Source organism: Rousettus aegyptiacus, unplaced genomic scaffold, assembly GCF_014176215.1.
Source record: "Rousettus aegyptiacus isolate mRouAeg1 unplaced genomic scaffold, mRouAeg1.p scaffold_m13_p_15, whole genome shotgun sequence".
NCBI classification, from domain to species: domain Eukaryota; kingdom Metazoa; phylum Chordata; class Mammalia; order Chiroptera; family Pteropodidae; genus Rousettus; species Rousettus aegyptiacus.
The window spans coordinates 50,622,746-50,641,650 of NW_023416290.1; the positions used below are offsets into that span (position 1 = coordinate 50,622,746).

An 18,905-nucleotide genomic window follows, 5' to 3' on the forward strand; every position below is an offset into this window, starting at 1 on the left:
GGGGAAACTGCAAAGGAAGCCTCCGATTTCAAATAGGACATAATTCTGTGCTTGCATCTTCCTAACTCAAAACACCTCGGCTTTTCGAATCTCTCTGTTCTCAAAGCACCATTTTCTGGACCATTGGCTTGTAATGGGAGCATTGCTAGGGGATTCTGGATTGCAGGCCCTGGAATTCTAATTAAGTCAGACAAGTGAAACGAAGAAGAAAAGAGACTTGTGGAGATCTTTAGGGAAACAAAAACCAAATTCCCCACAAGAAGGGAATGACGCGGCATTTGAACAGGAGCCTAGAATTCCTATGAGATTGCGTGAGAGCTGACATTTCAGAAACCAGACCCCCTCCTCCAGCACCCTCAGCTTCGGCTTCTGCTTTAAGGTGCGGCCCCTCGTGACGTCACCCCAAAGGCTTATGTTGTCGACACTGAGGACAGGACCCGTGGGTGATGCTGTGCTAACCGATTAGTTCTTAGATAATTTCTTATGCCTGACCCTGAGGTTCATCTTGCGGACCCTAATTCCTTCTTGATTTGCATTTGGCAGACGTTGCTTATCTTGGACTTTTGGGAAGCAGCTCAGAAGCTGTGTCTTGACTACGTTGGCCTTGGAATCCATTAAAAGTTGCTCGTCCCCGTGAAGTGGCACATTTACTGAATATCTTCTTGGTGCCAGGGCCGTGCGGCAGCAGTGAAAGACGCGGTGAATGCCCCTGAGATGTCCCTGATGACAAGGGGGAGCCGAGGATGAGTCAATGCCATGGTGGCCCAGCCTGAGGCAGACTGGGACTGGGGGCGCATCAAGGGTGCCTTCCTGGGGGAGATGGTGTCCTTAGTGGGCTGAGTAGTGCCTCCCCCAAATCCACATCCACCCAGAACCTCGGAATAGGCCTATATTTGGAAATAAGGTCTTCGCAGATGTGATCAGGTAGGGATCAGGAATCCAACGAAAGACAGAACAGAGCATGCAGGGAAGAAGGCCATGAGGCGATGGCGGCAAAGACTGGAGTGGTGCAGCGGTAAGCCAAGGACGGCAAAGTTCTGCAGCCACCAGGAGCTGCAAGAGGCAAGGAAGGATCCTCTCTTAGGGCCTTCGGAGGGAGCGTGGCCCTGCCTTGATGTTGGACTTGCAGCCTCCTGAACTGTGAGAGACACCGTTTTGTTGTTTTAAGCCACTAAGTTTGTGGCAGTCCGTTATGGCAGCCTTGGACATCGGTGCAGTACCTAAGTACCTGAGCTGAGCCCTGAGTCCTGCCAGTCTTGCTACCTTGTTTGCCATCATTTCTTCCCGTTTGAACACATCAGGATGGGAAGACTCCAGGGGTCTGTGCGGGATGTTACAGCAGGAGCCTCATTCGCCTCCCCATTCACTCCGTGATTCCCGTATTTACCACCGTCTCTGGAGTGTAGGGTTTGTGGTCAATATTTGTTGAATGAATAAATAACAGTGAATGAATGAATGAATGAACGAAGAGTGAATGAAGAAAGCAGTGCTAGCAGAGGTGGCCCAGTTAGCAAGTTTTTGGGAAATGGGGTCCTCAAGGGCGAAAAGCCATAGCAACTGGAGTGGAAGGGCTGTCCTGGGTCGTCTGGATCAGTCACCGTCCCCAGGGAAAGGGAGTATTCAGGGAGGTTCTCCCCTGAGGATACGCAGACAGGGAGCCAGCAGTGAAGACAGGGAGGAGGACCGAACGCGGGGAGGGGCGGGCACCGTGCCACGTCCGTGGCCCGCTCGACTGCAGACGCTGTACGGCGTCCGTTAACGTCCATCATCTTTCTAGTCGTTCTTGAATCGATCCCTCAGGCCGGTAAAAATTCCCCCATTTTCAAGATGTGGAAACTGAGGCTCAGAGAGGTGACGTAACTTGTCAGGAGCTGCACCGCCAGGAATTTCAGAACCCGAATTCGGGTCCCGGTCTCTTCTGCTCCCGGCTTTGTTTTCTGTGTGGTACAAAATGCCGCTCCCACTAATCACCAAGTGTGGGGCGGGGACGCCATCGGGGGCCCGGAGGCTAGTAAAGGCTTTAACGCCTTGGGAGAGGGGAGGTTTCTGAAAACCGATCCAAGAAGACAGAGCGCAGGCTGAGTTCGAGGGACCCGGGTCATCGAAGGGCCATCAGCAATGAACTTCTGCTCGTCTCGAATAGGGTTCCCAGGGCAGGAATCAATGTAATTTTCATTCCTACCCTACTTCATGTTAGTTCATATTTCTCTTTGCCGTCAGATCTGCAACAGTGATCGCTAAGGCCTAGCTACCATCTGTCCCCACCCGATTTCAACCCCAGTGTGTCCGACGATCGTCTTCACCCAGAGCAGCCCAGACATTCCGGCGGTGTTTAGGACCCGTTCACTGACTGAACTTGGCCTGGGGGTTCACAGAGCGCCGGACCCCGTCTTGGGCCCCCCGAGGAGCTCCCCTTCCAGTGCCATTCAACAAAGCTCTATGGTGCCGCAATGTGAAAGGAGCTGGAATAAAGGCAAGGCGGGGAGAGAGGTTGGAGAAGGCTCCAGAGAGGAGGTGAAGGCTGAGCGAGAGCTCCGTGGGCAGGACGGGGAACGGCATCGTAGCAGAGGGAACAGCATGAACCAAGGCACGGAGGTACAGGCCCCCGGGGCGTGCTGGAGTGGGCTCGGGGGCCGTCGGCCATCCTAGGGAGGTCGACATGTCTGAGTAAAACCAGTCTCGGTCCTTGTCCTCTGGGGACGTCATGGTTTTTTTGTTGCAGGTGGCGAAGGTAAATTCCGCCCGTGTTTGAACTTTGGTTTTAAGATGAGGATGCTGGGGACTTTCTGTGTTTTACCAGAGAGAGTGGATGCAGAAGAGGCTAAAGCGGATTATGAAGAGGAGACCACCTGGAGGGGAGGCTGGAGCCTCCAGCGGGGGGATGGGGGCAGGGACGCATCTTTGGAGCCACTTCTAATTCCAGGGGGAGAGTCAGGAAGGGTCTGAACGGGTAGGGCCAGGAAGCCTGCAACTCCGTCTGCTGGGGCCATGCTGCTCTGCCAGGGGACAGCCGCATCCAGGTGAAGGGCCTGATGGTGGCCTCAGCACAGCAAGACTTCCTCTAAGACGCCTGCGGGGGGTCAGGCCGGGGGGTGGGGGTGGGAGGGTGGGCGAGGTTTCCGGTGCCCGCTTCCCCCGGCCCCGGCTGCGGTTTCTTCCCTCTGTCACCGTCTTCTCTGCTCAGGCTCCGGTCCTGCGCACCGGTGTGTGTCGGGACACGGCGTCTGGCATTTTTGGTATTGCTTCCTTGCCGAGCTCTGCTCCGCTTCATTTTTTCCCCTTCCCTTGTTGTCCATTCAGATGATTAGTCAGGCGGGTTGACAATTTAAAAATATATACATTTTTTTGACATTAAAAAAAAAAAATCACTTCCTTGAATATGTAAGAAACACAGAAGACACAAAGAAGGCCCAAGAATGCTCTCAGTTCCAGAGCTGATCGTTCAGGGATACTCAAAGGAAAGAGAGAGAGAGAGAGAGAGAGAGAGAGAGAGAGAGAGAGAGAGAGAGAGAGAGAGAGAGAGCGCCGTTCCAGTCTCCCAGGGAAAGAAGGGGCGAGAGGACACAGACTGTCACCAGCCCCCCGGCGAACCCAGGGCCGGGCCACGACGACCTCGTTCTCTACGAAGGCCAAGTGCTGCTTGTCTTTGTCACAGTCCTGGCCTAGCTCCCACACAGTCATCCAGTTCCCAGAATGGTCCCTTCCTTTAGTTCCCCAACAGTTTCACTCGGGGGAGAAGGTCGCTTACCCTGTCGTGATGTCAGTGTCCTGAGGAAGTCGCCGTCCTGCAGGACGGAGGGAGGAGGTCTCAGACCCTGGGGCCTCGCCGTTCGGTTTCCATCTGTTGTGCTTAGAGCTTGAAGACCTGCACATCTCGGGGTCTCTCAAGGGCCTGTCTGAGCACTGGCTGTCCTGTTTCCTCTTTGGAAAACACCTGCTCAATCTGACTCTGAGGTGGCAATCTGGTTCCCCAGGGAAAGCTGGGTGCCCAGAGGCAAGTCCAATTCAGAAGACAAAGGGCCTCTAGGGGCAGAACAGGCTCTGGGGGGAGGTTTGATCTTGGGGCTTCGATCTCAAATACTTCACTCAGCTCTTCCACCCGTGGCCTTGGGGGCTCTCCACAGCTGGTCTTCACAGGTGTTCGTGCAATGCTAAGAGCAGGACAAGAGGGGGTCTGAGCCCCAGGCCTGATTGGGACCCTCCAGCTGCCCGCTGCTGGCAGGTTTGGCTGTGAGCACGACGCCCACACTAGGTGAGCGCGGGGCGCCCCTCGAGCCAGATGCTTGCTGTGCTTCAAGCCCGTGCTGGAGAGGCTGGGATGCTCTTGGGGGAGCCCATCTCGACCATGAGGGACAGGGTGGGCCAGGGCCCGGCCAGGGGAAGGAGGAGATGCCAGGCCCCAACTCCACCTTTGGGTGCAAGGCAGCTCCAGCTGCGTAAGTTTTAAACCATGCCAGTTGACATTTTTTTAACTTAAAATGTTTCAGCTTGACTGCTCCTGGCTAAATATATTTTGACCTCAGCTCTGGATTGTGACTCTCTACTCAGCCAGTGAGAGCAAGGAAGCCTGGTGCCAAAACCTCCTCTCTTTCTTTTTGGACTGAGATTCTCCTCAGCATTTTGGAAAGGCTCCCTTGTGTCCTGAAGGTCATTTTGCAATTTAGTTCAGGTATGGAGTTGGCCAGTGGGATGCCCTGGTGTATGAATGTACCTGCCACAGAGGAATGTGTTTGGCCCTGGTGCCATTTTTTTTTTTTTTTTTTTTTAATGAATCCACAGGTAATTTACGCAGTTCTGTGTCCTGGGGAGGCTTGGATAAGCTCTGAGTAGCCACACATTCTGGCAGCTTATTAAATATTGGACCGAGACGAAGGGAAAAGAAAGTCAAGGCATTAGCAAGTCTCTGGCAGAAGGCTTGTTGGAGGCCACAAAGGGAGTTTACAAACAGCAAGATTCCCACTTTTCACGCCAGGCAAATACAGTCCTCGAGACAAAGCCCTTCATCCTCCAGGCTTGGCCCCGGCAGGCCATGCTGCTTCTTCCCCCACCCAGACACCCCGACACCCCGCACTCAGTGCAGGATGGGAGAGCAGAAGGAAAGAGGGAAGGGCAGAATGGGACCTGGGGCGCTCAGACTGGTGCCTACACACACTGGCCTCTGGGTTCGAGATGGAGAGCCCCGAGGCGATGTAGATTCAGCCTCTGTATTCATTTACTGATGCTTTAATCTGTCCTCGTATATTTATTGGGGACCTATATATGTATGGCAGACACTGAGTCCAACCCTGGGAATGCAGAGAACAGAATAAGGGTTGAGAGGGGAAGGCAGTGATCGAGTCGTTACAAATGGAATGAGGGTCTCGAAGGAAGAAAAACAGGCAGTGTAGGTGACGGTGGGGACATTGAATGGGAGAGAGGCCCCAGGCTGGGGTGGAGGGTGCGTGGAAGGCCTCCTTGATACAGTGGCTTTGAATCTGGTGTGTAAGGTATGGGGTGAAATTACATCAGGCAAAGAGGTCAGGGAGGTGTGTATCAGGCGGGGGCAACTGCAAGTCCAAAGGCCCTGAGACAAGAGAGGGGAGGGGGCAAATAGTAAAGGATGGGTGGACCAGGGACGGCTGTGGGAAGCCGGGAGAGGAGCGGCAGAAGATGAGGCCGGAAAGAGAGGCGGGCGCTGGACTCAGACCGCCCGAGAGGCTGGGCGAGAGGTCGGGGGCTTTATGCAAAGGTCTCCGAGAAGCCGCAGAGTCATTTTAAGCAGGAGAGTAACATAGCACGAACAGGTTTGTGTTTTAAAGCCTCCTCTGGCAGGATCAGAGGGGCAGCGAGTCCATCGGGGGGCTGGTCAGGAGGTGAGGAAGGACCGGAGGTGCTCGTGGTCTATTTCAGGGTGTCGCTGACAGGCCCTGTGATGGGTCAGAGAAGGGCCGTCAGGGAGGGCGTCCTTGGAGAGCCCGCAGGGGGCGAGCCGTGTGGGTGTGAGATCTGGGGAAAGCGTTTTTTGGGCGGAGAGCACAGCAAGTGTGAAAACAGAAAGGGGCAACTTGCTCGGTTGGAAGGTGTGAGTCTGGAGGCCAGTGTGGCTAACGCTGAGTGGGGGGGGGGGGCAGTGGACAGTGGGAGATGAGACCAGGGGACGAGAGCAGAGAGGTAGCAGAGGGGCGGGTGGGGGGCAATCTTGCAGGCCCCTGACAGTCATCCAAGAAAGCCAGGAAGGCTTCGGAGGACTTTAAACAGAGCGACGGCCTATTCTGACTTTTATGTTTGTAAAACATAAGCACAAGCTGCTGTGTTGAGAAGAGATTCAGGAGGCAAAGACGACGCAGAGAGACCAGTGATGAGGTGATTGTAGTAGCTCAGGTGAGAAACCACGGTGCTAGGACTGGACTTAGCGCCGTGGGTGGACAGAGGGAGTTGGGCCCTGGGCGTATTTGGAACAGATGGAGTGCGAGAGAGAAAAGCATCATGAGCAGCGTCCCAGGCTTTGGGCCCGAGAAACTGGGCGAAAGATATCGCCCCCACTCCAAGTGGGGAAGCCCGTGGGAGAAGCCGGTTTGGTGAGTGATCTTGAACAAGCTTAGTTCGAGGTTTGGATTCAACGTCAAGGTGGGGACGGAGGGTAAGCACTGGAGGTCTGGAGGATGGGAAGCCGGCAGTGCCTGGGTGGTATGTGACGCTCGGGCTGGATGAGCTCGCTCACCGCGGGCGTGAGAGCCGACTGAGGGCGGGGTGTGTGACCCAGCTTATCAGTCAGGAAAATGAAGAGAGGAGGGTGGAGTCAGGACGTGAGAGGAGGAGGGCGGAGTCGTTTTGCAGGTGGAGCGAGGGAGGGAGGTGTATCAGGATGGAGGGGAGGCCGGCCTGCGCGGAACGCTGCCGGCTGGCCAAGTCAGACGAGCAATGAAAACGGACTGCGAGGTGGGCGCTGTCGGCGTCGCCGGTCACCTCTACACAAACGCTTTCAGGGAGAGGCGGGGTTGAGAGCCAGAGCAGACAGGTTCAAAGAGAATCAGTTGGAGTAAGAGCTCAGGCAGCAGCTAAAGGGGCAGTGCCCGGGCCTAGGAAGAAGGCCGACCATCCAGGCAGGGTGTCTGGACCACAGCCAAGTGGTCTGGGGAACAGGGCAGAGCTTCTGGCCCCAGCGGGAGAAACCGAAGTGCAAAAAATATAAACTAGAAAAAAGGAAAAGTTCAGAACATGGACCTGGAGCACCTGATGGGGAGGAAGACTTCGGCTTGGGGGCACTCCCCTGCCAGGCTCAGGGCAGCAAGGCTCATTCCGGGTGGTTCCATTGGTGGGGAGAGGACTTGACCTACATCGCTGGGCGGGGACAGGGCTGGCCAGGACGGGGCGGGAATGGGACCAGCGCATGAAGGTCTTCGGTGTGCACGGCTGAGCAGGGCAGTGGTTCCGACTGCACATTACGGCGACCTAGGATGCTTTTCAAAAATACAGAGCTCTGGGCCCAGCCCCTGAGAATCCCCATCTGTCTGTTTTGCATGGGGCCGGGCCCCGTTTTCAAACATCCTCCCAGGTGATTGTAATGTGCTGCCAGCTTCAGCTTACTTTGTGCTTGGGGCCAGGCCCGCGTGGGAGGCACTTTGAGATAAAGAGGGGCCTAGGGAAAGTCACCCCTGGCATTGAGAGGGCAATAATTGCTGTAATCTCTGAAGGAATTCGTTGGCTTTCCTCAGAAGAGCAATTCTCATAACATTTACCAAAATGAAAATCCTGATTAATTCTGCAGGTTTATAGCTCCCCAGAGGCTGGAGAAAAACATCATTTGGCAACAGAAACAAACTTTATTCTGGCAGCACAGGCAAAATTGCAAACAGTAGATACTGAGTTGCACATACTTCTCTGGAATTCCAAGGCACAGAATGCAGAGAAACAGAGCCACGGCCACTTGCTCATGCTGCCACCAGGACCAAGTGCTTCCGGGGACCACTGTGGGTCTCTTAGTCTCCTTATTCCAAATTTCCATGATGTCCTGGGGGAGATGTGCTTTTTTTGTCAGCCCATCATTTCTTCCTCTGGGGAACCACTCCCTGCCATTATGTGCAGTTTGGTATGCTGTCCACAACAATAGTTAACTCCCCGGCTGCCCGCAGGAACACGATCCAGAACTAGCCAATTATAGTAGCACTATCCCTGGAAACGGGGATTGGCTCATGAGGTCAGCAAGGAATTCAAAATGGGCCCATGAGCATTTTATTTTTTAGGGTTATTATTAGATAGATAATGGTGAATTTCTCTCCTGAAGATGCAAAGCTAGAGAGTGTGAGTCTGGATTTAACGGTTGCCATTGCGGTCATACTGTGTGGATTAAGATGCTTATTTATAGAATGAAGATGAGAGAGAGAGAGAGAGAGAGAGAGAGAGAGTTTTTCCCAACGAGATGCCCGGTTCCAGGTGTCCAGACTCCGGAACTTCCAGTCCTGCGAGCTCTCCCTGCACCTTTCCAGGGTTAAGCTCTTTGGAGTTGAGTTCTGTCTCTCGCAGCAAGAGCATCTTGACCAAGTGGTGGCTTCTCGGATTCTCGTCAGGCTTGCGGGACGCTGGAGGTGTGAGGTATGCACTGGAGAGTGAGGCAGGCGTGGTCAAAGAGTTTGTGAGGCAGCTGCCCCTGTGACGTCCAGGTGTCCGTCTCGGGGTCGTAGCAGTCAAAGGAGGCGGAGTCCTCGATGCTGCAGTCTGTGGTCAGCCGCCTCCCGCCTGTCACGTAGAGCTTGTTCCCCATCACCGTGGCCCCGTGGTGCATCCTCCGGTCTCTCATGTCCGCACATTTGACAAATTTGTTGGACTGAGGGTCATAAGCTAGGATCCTCCTGGTGTAACCTGGAAACCGAATGGCGCATCAGCAAGGTCAGCGCTGCCCAGCTGGGACTGGAGGCGAGCAGTCCAGGGACGTGTCCAATCTCTGCCATCGCCTACCACCAAGGCCGGGCTCACAACTGACGTGTGGAACGTTCCAGTAACCCACCCGCGGTCTAGTGTGTGGCAGAGCTGGGGTTTGGACCCGGATCTGTCTGATCCTGGCCCTGCATCCTTAACCCCACTTTAAGGCGGCACCTAAGCCGTTCTTCAAAGGGGAGCAGCCTCCTGATTCTGATGGCTTTTTCATCTCTCTCACATGCCCATCCAAGAGGTACAACAACCCAGAGAAGGAGCCTTAGGGACCCTCATGAGTCTCCACGACAGCCCTATCTGGGAGGTACCATTAGGACCCCTATTTTACAGATGAGCAAAGTAAGGCACAAACACAGGAATAACTTGCCAAAGAGCATGCAGCCAGTTAGTGGCAGAGTTAGGATTCGAACCCAGATCTGACTCCCAAACCAGTCCACTATTAGCAGCAGATGTTAACAACGGCAAACGTTTTCTGAGCATTTGCCATGTGTCTGGGATAGAGCTAAGTGCTTCTGATACGTGAGCACTTTTCTTTTTTAATCACGACTCTGCAGTATAGGTACTATTTCATTCCCGTCTACAAATTAAGACAGGGAGAAACTTCTGGATGAGAAGAGAACTTTGGCAAGTGGGCCACACTCCCCCAGCAAGAGGGATGTGCTTTTGAAAAGAGTCTTGTGGAACAACGTGGGTCTGCTCGTGACCCTTTTCCCACAGGAAGTGGCACGTCCGTGCCCAGCCCAGCGACCCCCTGGTTCGGACTCACCTCCCACGATGACAATCCTCTCCCCCAGCACCACCGCAGGGGCACACACGTTCTTGATCATTCTCGTCTCCATTTTGAACCACGTGTTTCTGGAGATGTGATACACCTGAGGCAGAAATAGAATCAGGGCCCTGCGCTTTAAAGTGACATATTTTTTAAAAAAAGATCGAAGTAGTAAGTAGGGTAAAACAGAAGTGATTTTTTTTCTTTCTCCTTTTTTCCCGTTTTCAAAATGTCAATAAACAAAATGTCCTTAAATAATGGAAAGGAGACTATTGCTAGAATTTGCTCTTTCTGTGACCCCATGAGATCAGTGGCTGTGTTTTTACAGAACGGACCAAGAGTTATGCGTTGTGGTATGCATTCACTTACCTTGTTTGGAACATATTTTTCTTTTAATGAGGAGTGGAGCAACTTGGAGATTCATGAAACCAATGATTTTTCAATTATTTTTATTTCTGGCTCATGTTTAAATTTCTAAATGTTCCAGTGTATCCGAGAGGGCCTTAGAGCCAAGAATAAATAGGGGGCTGAGTGAGGAAGGGTTTTGAACAGTTCATGCCTGAAACTCATTAGAATCACAGAAAAAGGAAGCATAAGAGAAGGAAGAAAGAGCGAAGAGGTGGAGGCCGGGCTCCTTGGCCATGCTCTGAAGCAGAAGCCAATCATGATTCTCAGAACGCGGTCTCCTCTTAATTTCCTCAGATTCAAGTTGAAATATTAAATGTAAATTCATGACCGACGAAATGTAGCAGAAGGGATAGCGGGTAGACTTCATATAAGAAAAGAAGGAATAAAAACATTCATTTACAGAGGAAAATGGCACAGTAGTCTTCACTGGAAATTCTGCGTAAAATGTAATCACGACCTTATTAAAGGCCAGTTTTTAAAAATCATTTTAGCAAATTTGATCTTCACAACAATCCTATGAAGTAGGTACCATTACTCGCCCCCAGTTTTCAGATTAGACATTGAGGCTCAGAGAGGTTAAATGACATTCCCAAGGTCACGCAGCTAGGGTGAGTGAAAGAGCTGGTGTGGTTGAGCCCAGAGTCCATGCTTTTAACCTCCACACTCCTGGTTCTGCTTGGGGTCATGTAGGTGTGGCCTGACTTGATGGACACTTTTGAGCCTGGAGACCTCTTGAGGTCTCAGTCAGTCCTTTAAGTTGGGGAAGCATGGAGAAGGCCAAGTGCTAGATAGAGACAGGGACAAGCCACATGATTTTATCTGAAAATACTTAGGTGACCCCTTGGGAAAGTGGGATCACTGGTTGCATTTTACTTGAGTGAGTATTTGCCTCCTGGCCTTCTATCGGATTTGAGTATGGTTTCGAAAATGATTAAACACTTGCTCACAATCTTTGTAATACCCCCCAGAGAGGCCAGGGCAAGAATATCGAAGGATGGTGACCGGTCTGCTTAATGCCATCCAGCAACAGAGGTGGAAAGATGGCCAAGTAGAAAGGTCCATGTACGCACACAGTTCGCACAGTAACCCCGGTACGGTGTGATTCTTAAAGGAATGCGTGCATGAGGATGAACCACCCCTGGAAGAGATCTCGGAACCTGTGTCTGAAAATCCAGCCCGCTTTGTGAAGTAATGCTAAGCATTCATCTTAAACTACATCTAAATGAGTAAAATTTCGACTTCAAAGCTAATGCTAAACAGATAAGAGGGCTTACAAATTAATACTTTTCCCCTTCTCTTCACTGCAGTGTAAAAGAATCACTCATGTTATCATTTTTTTTTTTAATTTTTGGTTTTGCAAGGGTCTTGTTTGTACTGCGAATTTTCCAATATGCCAGATCTAAAGATTTTTTTGAGCTTTGTGTTTTGGGGAAGTTGATAATTTTGCGGCGTGAAATCATCAGCGTATCTGTTGACCTTATTTTGAAAACTAGTTTTAAGAAAAGAGGGAGGGGCTCTAGTTTTACGTGGAAGCACCGTATCACACGAGCGACGTGCGGGCAGAGCTCAGAGGGGAGGAGGGCATGTCTCTCTCGGCCTAAATAAAAAGTGGGTTCTGGAACAGACTCAGAAGCTGCCTCGATGGTCAGGGAGGAGGTGAGAATATGGGCTGGAGAAGTGAAGGCAAGAAAAAAAAAAAAGCAAGACAAGAATGAAATCAGAGATGGTCACTTTTGTCCATCTCCACTGGTGCCCTTTGCCCAAGCTACCGTGGTCCTTCAACTCTCCTCCCTTTGTCCCCTCAGGCCCCTTCAGCCCTTCCCCACAAGGCTCCAGCGGAAGCGTCTAAAACTGCAGATTTGATGACTTCGCCCACCCTCTTTGTCTCAGGCCTCAACCCAGCTCCTTGAGGAAGTCTAGAGAGCCTCGTCTCCACAAATACCTATCCCCCAAGAGTGTTCCAGAATTGCTGTAGCAGGGACTCAGCGGGGAAGGGGTTGCTCAGGGCAGCATGAGAAGGGGGCAGAGGGAGATTATGTGGGAACCGACTGCCCCCCCCGCCCCCACCCCCGCTCTGCCTTGGTGGCCTCCCTTCCTCCTCCTGGGTCCGTGTGGTGGCTAGGTTGTCATGCTTTCAGTTCCTCCAGGCAGTGGGCTGTGCCCCTTTCTGCTTCAAAGCCTCTATGCCAGCTGCTCCCCTACCCAGCCACACCACCCCTCTCTCAATAGATGGCTCTGCCTCCTGCCTCAGATGGCAGATTCACCCGCTCAGAGAAGCTTCCCACCCACCTCTGCCCATGCCAGAGCCTTCCATCCATCCATCCTAGGATTCTCCCTCCTCCTCTACTCATCATCCTCCCCTTCCTTCTCTCTTCCCCTGCCTCTCTCTGTTCAAGTCAGTTTAAACCAACCTCACAGAGTTCCCTCCAAAATTGCCTGATTCTCTCTAGACTGGTTTAGGGCACACCCTATCATCTTAGAGCACCCCTCCAGTCAGCGTCTGAATTGCAATTGTCTTGTTAGCTGCTGGGGGTTGGTGCAATTGACTGCCCACAACTGTGCCCTCAGGGTCTTCGCCGGGGTTGGCACTCAATATCACTCTTATAAGTGAATAAGCAAATCTCAGCGGTCTCCTTGATTGTCTTTAAAGATAAACTTGTTACTCAAGCTTTTTGTATCATTAGATGAACTGCAGAAGTGGCTAGAACTTGCATAAAGTAGGGAAACAATATTCTGAAATTTTGTTTTTTTAAAATTATCCTACTAAGAGAGCTTGCGAGTAAAATTAGCAACTACCTCTCATTTAAGGCAGGGTTCCCCAACCCTGCACCTTAGACTCTCCTGAAGACTTCTGTAAACCATGACCGTCAGGACCCCACACGAAGAGATTTGATTCAGCAGACCCGAGATCTGGTTCTGGGGGATTTGTAACAGACTGTGGACTGATGCTTGGGAATCTGCTTTTAAGGCCATATTGATTTGAATTAGAAGTACCTGCCAAATTCCTGTAGGATTTTACTATTTGATGTTCAATATGTTCTAGCTTGAACTTTTAGGTACCCAATTTTTTTCTCAAATAAAGATGAATACTTTGTAGACAAGGATTGTGTCTGATGTATCTTTGTATGTATTAATCTTACACAAAAATAATTCATAAACACATGAAATCTTGCTGTAATTAAACTTCCTTCCTTCCCTCCTTTTTCTTGCTCCTGAAGATGACAAGTGTGTATGTGTGTATTATATGCATGTGTGCGTGTGTATATGCACGCATGTGCACATGCATGCACACATGCACGTGTGTATGTTTATGTATATGCACATGCTATGCGCATATGTGTGCGTCTGTGTGTTATATGTATACATGTATGTGTGTGGGCGTGTGTATGTGCACATACATGTGTATGCATGTGCGTGCATGTGGGCACGCTCTCGTGCACTTATGTGATGGGGGGACCAGCCACATACCTGGATAAGGCGCACAGGGTTCTGCATGACGTCCTCTCCCCCAAAGAGGTAGAGTCTTTGGTCTTTCACGGCGACGGCAGGGTGGAGAACCCCCACTGGCATGCTGGCCATACTCTCCCAGACGTCACGGATGCTGTCGTATCTCTCCATGGAGGCCATGACCTCCTGCCCTTCTCCGATCCCCCCGATGGAGAAGATGAAGTTCTTGTGGGCAGTGCTCCTGTGGGAGTAGCGGGCCGCCAGCATGGGCTGCCCCAGCCTCCACTGGTTGAGTTTCAGGGAGAAGATGTAGGTGTCGTGACTGGGCACCCCCTTCTCTGTGCCCACGACCATGCCGCCCAGCACGTAGACGCTGCGGTGCAGAGAGACGGCTGTGGCCTTGTACAGCCGGGTCGGGAGCTTGGCCAGGCTCTGCCACTGGCCGGTCCGCCTGTCATACAGCAGAACGTCCCTGGTGGTCTGCTGGCTGTCCTTCCTTCCCCCCAAGAGGATGAGGAAGTCTTGGTAGGAGCTTCTTGGTTGGCAGTCGGGGGCGCCGGGGGCGCCGTGCAGAGAGAACGTCTGCCTCTGGGCCGCCTCCAGGATGAGCTGGCAGGCGGGTGAGGACCGCAGGAGCACGTCGCCGGCGATGAAGTGGTGGAAGAAGGCCGGGTGCACGTACGGGAGCCTGACCAGCCTGAGCAGGTCCTGCATGTGTCGTCTCCGGGCCTGGACGTCATGCTTGACCCAAACCATGAGGGCCTCAAACACCTTTTCCTCCTCCCCGCAGAGCCCGTCATCTCCCAGGTAGTCTCTCAACTCCAAAGCGCAGAGCTCCTTCAGGTCTGCCGACGTGGCCACCTCTGGAAAGTGTGTCAGGGCCACCTCCCTGGCTTTCTTCCTGAGGGTCTGGCAACTTAAGACCTCAGAGAGTCTGATCATGCCCAGGCAGTTGCTGGGCGTCAGCTGGCCCTGGAGGTAGGAGGAGCAGGCCTCGAACAGCTTGGGGTACTGCAGCATGGAGGCGGCCTCGATCAAGGGCAGCACGTTCTCCGCCGTGATGTGCGCCTCCCCCGTGTACACGTACAGGACGATCCGGTCCAGAGCCGTGGACTCGATGCCTTTCAGCTGGACTTTGGCCTCGCCGCTCTCCCGGAAGTTGCTGCAGAACATGGCCCTGAAGTAGGGGCTGCTGGAGGCCAGCACGTTTCGGTGGCAGGGGACCTCCCGGGCCCCGGCGCAGATGCTCACGTCAGTCAGGATCCTGTTTTGTCTCAGGCCGTTGAGCTGCCTCAACAGTTCAGAGGAGAAGTCATGGTCTTGGAAGAGCAGCCCACCTGGCAGCTCCTCACCCATCCTGCCGAGAGCGGAAGAAGTCCCAGGAGGGCGCCTGGGCGGGAGCTTAGCCGCGGCTGCCCCGAGACATACGGCCCCACGTCCGCTCACCAAGGTGCACGTGGCTATCGCCTTGCCAAGAGTGTCGCTGCGTGAAGATTGGAAAGGGGGGCCGCCTACGCTTCGGACGTTATAGCTCGCTCCACTCTTTTTGGCTACGATTACTCTCAAAGGTAACAGGCAAAGAGCATCTTCAGATAATCTGAGAAACAAACAAAAACAATGGAGACTGTTACTCGATTGTCTAGGGCTGAAATAGTGCCATAAAGGAAAATGACAGTCCATGCGTTCGAGCAACAGAAGTCTGTAAGCCTTTCTCTGGAGTCTCAGCCTACCTGTTATTTAGTAAACTCACCTAAGCATGTTTCTGGGTGTTAGTCATCCTCCAAGGATGTCATTCTAGGGGCGTGGCCTCCTGGTAACCAGACAGACAGGAGGGATGAACATGGACCTTTGCAATGTCTTTCTTTTCTCTTAAAAACATGGCTCCACAAAGTCTTTAGGGTTTTGTTTTAAAGAAGGGATAAATAGAAAGCAGACACCCAACAGTACCCTGGGCCGGGTTTATTGGATGATGACACCTGGCCGTCTACCTGCACAAGAATAAAATGTTAGAGACATTTACCTTGTTTTGCAGAAGTGTCATCCACTGAGGTCGGGTCCGGCTGGTCCCTCCAGAGTTTTCACCTCTAGCTCCAAGTGAAACCATAGACCCAGGCCTTTGCTGCAGTTGGCAAATGGTTTGTCCCGGGAGGGTTCTGGATTTGTTTATGCTGAAGGCGCTTTCGCAGTTTTCTAGAGCTTTGTGACAGAGCTGCCGGGCAGAGAGACAGTGTATACATTCCAGGGCTAAGAATAGTTGCATATGTACTTTCCACTGTTATGACATGTGACTTTCCAGTTGCTTTCACAGCAGCCCGAGGGCCTGCAGGGCTGGCGCATGCCCACGAGCCTCGTTTCCTTGGCAAGTGTTTACATGGGCATAAATAGATCAGGAGGAACGGCTTCTCTTCGACAAGACTTTGCTGCCCACTTGGAAAAAATCTCGCATCCCTTGTCCTAAAAGTGCCTGGGAATTCTAGATGTCTGTGAACAGGTGCTGTGACCTGGGGATAGTCCACTGAAGTTAGTTCTAGGCAAGTGGAAGGTGGCCGATGGTCACAAGGGAGGCCAGAGCGTGGGCCCAGGGTTGCTGTTCAATGGGTCTCTATTTCCCACCGGCCTGCCAGGATCATAAGAGAGGACTGTGGTTTCCTCCTCCAGCGCTGAGATGATGGAGTCAATGACAAAATTTGTTTTTAATATTTGTGAAGCACCCCGGAGTTTTCAGCCTCGGAAAGACCGAAACTCGGTCGGTTCTCCTTATTTCCAGAAGCTGCCGTTTTAGAGTGGTGAGGGCAGCTGGACTCTTCTGGGTCATTCCTGCCTCTCGCTGATTGTTCTTCAGTCGTTTTTTAAATAGTTCTGGTTTGTTTCTCTGTGTTACTTTTCTATTTTCTCCTAAAAGAAAGGCTCAAGCTAGAGGAGGCAAGGCATAGTGCTCCAGGGTGTGCCAGAGAGTAAGAGATGGAGGGAGGGAGGGAGGGAAGCAGAGGGAGACAGGGAGTGGAGGGGAGAGGGGGAGAAAGAGGGGGAAAGAGAGAGAGAAACAGGACGGGGAGAGGGAAAAGAAGGAGGGAGAGCGGGAAGAGAATGATGATGGTCGTGGAGTAGGAGTCAGCCTCCAAACGTAAGAATCAGAACCAGGAGGAAGGGCTATTGCACGATGGGAATGGCTAAAAGAGACCCCCAGCTCTGTCCTGCCGTCGCCTCTAGGGGCTCCTGATTGAGGGTACCGCCGGCGAGTGGCAGAGAAGCCTGGCTTTCTCTCTTTTTTCAGGTTATGCTCGGATTATCGTAATGGCCCCCCATACTGATTTTCCCCCTCGCTCCTAGTCTCTCTCCCTCTGGTATATTTACCCCGTCACCATCAGAGTCACCCAGGCGAAGGCAAATCAGAATCTGCCCGTCTCCTGCATCATGCCCTTCTGCGGCTCGCACGTCTTCAGGACAAAGACCAGACTCTTAAGCAGGAATCGAATTGGTCTCCTGCCACCTCTTGCCACTTTCCTCTCTCCCTCTTACATTTTTATTCTTGCTTCATCGGACAACTTGCAAATCTTGTGTGTCTGGTCCCTGTTTGGGAGGCTGGGTTGGCCTGGCCTTAAGGGCACCACAGGGCCAGGTAGCAGGAGTAATGTGTCTTATTCCTAGTTGCGGATCATAGAGTAGATCATGTCCAAGGTCAGGCAAGGACATCTATAACATATCCCTGGGACCGGGGGCCTAGAGGCCAGAATTAGGAGCAGAACACCTGAGCCAAGGGGGTCAGAGACCCGCGGAGGTACAAGCAGGATGCTGGAGAGGAAACTTGCTAGTGCAGCTGTCAGGGCTGGTGACCGTTCCTGCACATCTGAACCGTGCTGGTAATATAACAGACGAGTGACTAAATTCCTTAAGGGGCTCAGGGTCCCTCTATTTCGTGCTTCTCATCCTCTTCCCTCTACATATTTCTAATATTACATGCCTCATACCTCATTGCAATTGTGTCTACCTGCCTGTGTCTCTCTTGTTAGAAGGGAAGCGCCTGGGCAGCAAGACCCTTGTCTTAATTATCTCTCTATCCTGAATGCCCAGCACAGTGCCTGGCACATCATGGGCGAATTATATATAGTTCTCGAATTGAACCGTAATGGAATGAAGGCTGAGAAAAGCGAGGGCGCTCTGCTGAGTGAGCTTCCGGCCCCCCGCCTGCTGTGTGGGTTTAGCAGGACAGCTCGGTGCGTACCCATTAGACCGCGAAGCAGATGGTGCTCTGGAGAGAGGCCCTGGATGTCCCTTGTTCTAATCGAGCCCAATAACGTGATGCAGTGAAAGCAAGATCACGGCTTTATACCACACAGCAGGAGTTAAGTTCAAGGTTGAGAACTAAATTGACATCCTCCCGACTCCAAAGCTGGTGCTTTAGTCCTTGGCCTCAGAGTCAGCGCAAGGAAAAACTAACCTTCTGTTGCTCCGAAATGCTTGTCTTTTTTTTTTTTTTTTCTCCTTATGCCTGCAGCACCTGGCCTTCCTAGGTGGTCTCCCATGCAAGTACTAACCAGGCCTGACCCTGCTTACCTTCCAAGATCATGCTTGTTCAGAGTGGCATGGCTGTAGAAACTATTAGCTGAGCCACTCTATTTTTTTTTTTTTTTAAGGCAAGGCAACCGTTGGTCGACCTCACAGATTGCAAGGACCTTGTCAGTTTACAATCCCTCGTTTTTTATATTTTTTATGCCTACAGCACATGGTCTTCCTAGGTGGTCTCCCATCTAAGTACTAACCAGGCCCGACCCTGCTTAGCTTCTGAGATCAGATGGGATTGGGCTTGTTCAGGGTAGCATGGCCGGAAACTGGTGGGCACGCCGAGGGTTTGTCATGAGGGCAGTAGGCAGGAGTTTCTGGAAGTGAACGAACACGGCACTGTCCTCGGTAGGGGAATCTTGGAGCTTTTCCTACATTCCCTAACTAATTAGACCTTCTGGAACCAGCCCTGTCAAGTGTTCAGATCAGCCCTGGCGCGCGGCGTCAATGTCTGACCAACGTTAATATATCCTTTGGATGTTAAAGTTTAAAAAAACAGGCCCCATTCCATTGGCCTGATCTACTGGGAGAACTTTGGCTCTATCTTAAATGTCAGGAAAAGGCACAAAGAGAGTCGGTGTTCACCTCATAGCACACACACATACATCCCCACGCCCAATCCAAAATGCATCTCTACCACCCCCACGTAACTCTACCAGCCTACTTTCCATTCATGAAAATATATATCTCAGAGAATTTTGTAATCTCCGTCTTACCTTTATGTCCCAGCTTCCTCTGGGTGATGTCTTAGTTTTAGGTATGGACGTATGGGAACCTAAAATAAATGAGAACATCCAGCTCCATGCCCATA

The 18,905-nt window shown here is 52.0% G+C and overlaps 1 protein-coding gene and 2 pseudogenes across 1 annotated transcript; all 3 read right to left on the reverse strand.

Moving 5' to 3' along the window:
* Positions 1 to 3,512: 3,512 nt before the first annotated feature.
* LOC107521605 lies at positions 3,513 to 4,493 on the reverse strand (annotated as a pseudogene).
* Positions 4,494 to 7,791: 3,298 nt separating this feature from the next.
* On the reverse strand, positions 7,792 to 15,731 carry KLHL38 (kelch like family member 38). The gene is made up of 4 exons (XM_016166441.2): positions 15,555 to 15,731; positions 13,556 to 15,131; positions 9,677 to 9,782; positions 7,792 to 8,838 (listed from the first exon to the last, which is right to left on the reverse strand). The coding sequence occupies exons 2-4, from the start codon at positions 14,888 to 14,890 to the stop codon at positions 8,543 to 8,545; spliced, it is 1,737 nt and encodes a 578-aa protein (XP_016021927.2). The 5' UTR covers positions 14,891 to 15,131; positions 15,555 to 15,731; the 3' UTR covers positions 7,792 to 8,542.
* Positions 15,732 to 18,245: 2,514 nt separating this feature from the next.
* LOC118612183 lies at positions 18,246 to 18,364 on the reverse strand (annotated as a pseudogene).
* Between the last annotated feature and the right edge of the window lie 541 nt (positions 18,365 to 18,905).

Bases quoted from the DNA above. Each gene is read 5' to 3' on its own strand.
- KLHL38 (XM_016166441.2), bottom strand. From the start codon at position 14,890: ATGGGTGAGGAGCTGCCAGGTGGGCTGCTCTTCCAAGACCATGACTTC. The intron at 9,783-13,555 runs GTATGTGGCTGG...TTTCTGCCTCAG, and splicing joins ACCCTGTGCGCCTTATCCAG to GTGTATCACATCTCCAGAAA. The intron at 8,839-9,676 runs GTGAGTCCGAAC...TTCGGTTTCCAG, and splicing joins GAGGATTGTCATCGTGGGAG to GTTACACCAGGAGGATCCTA.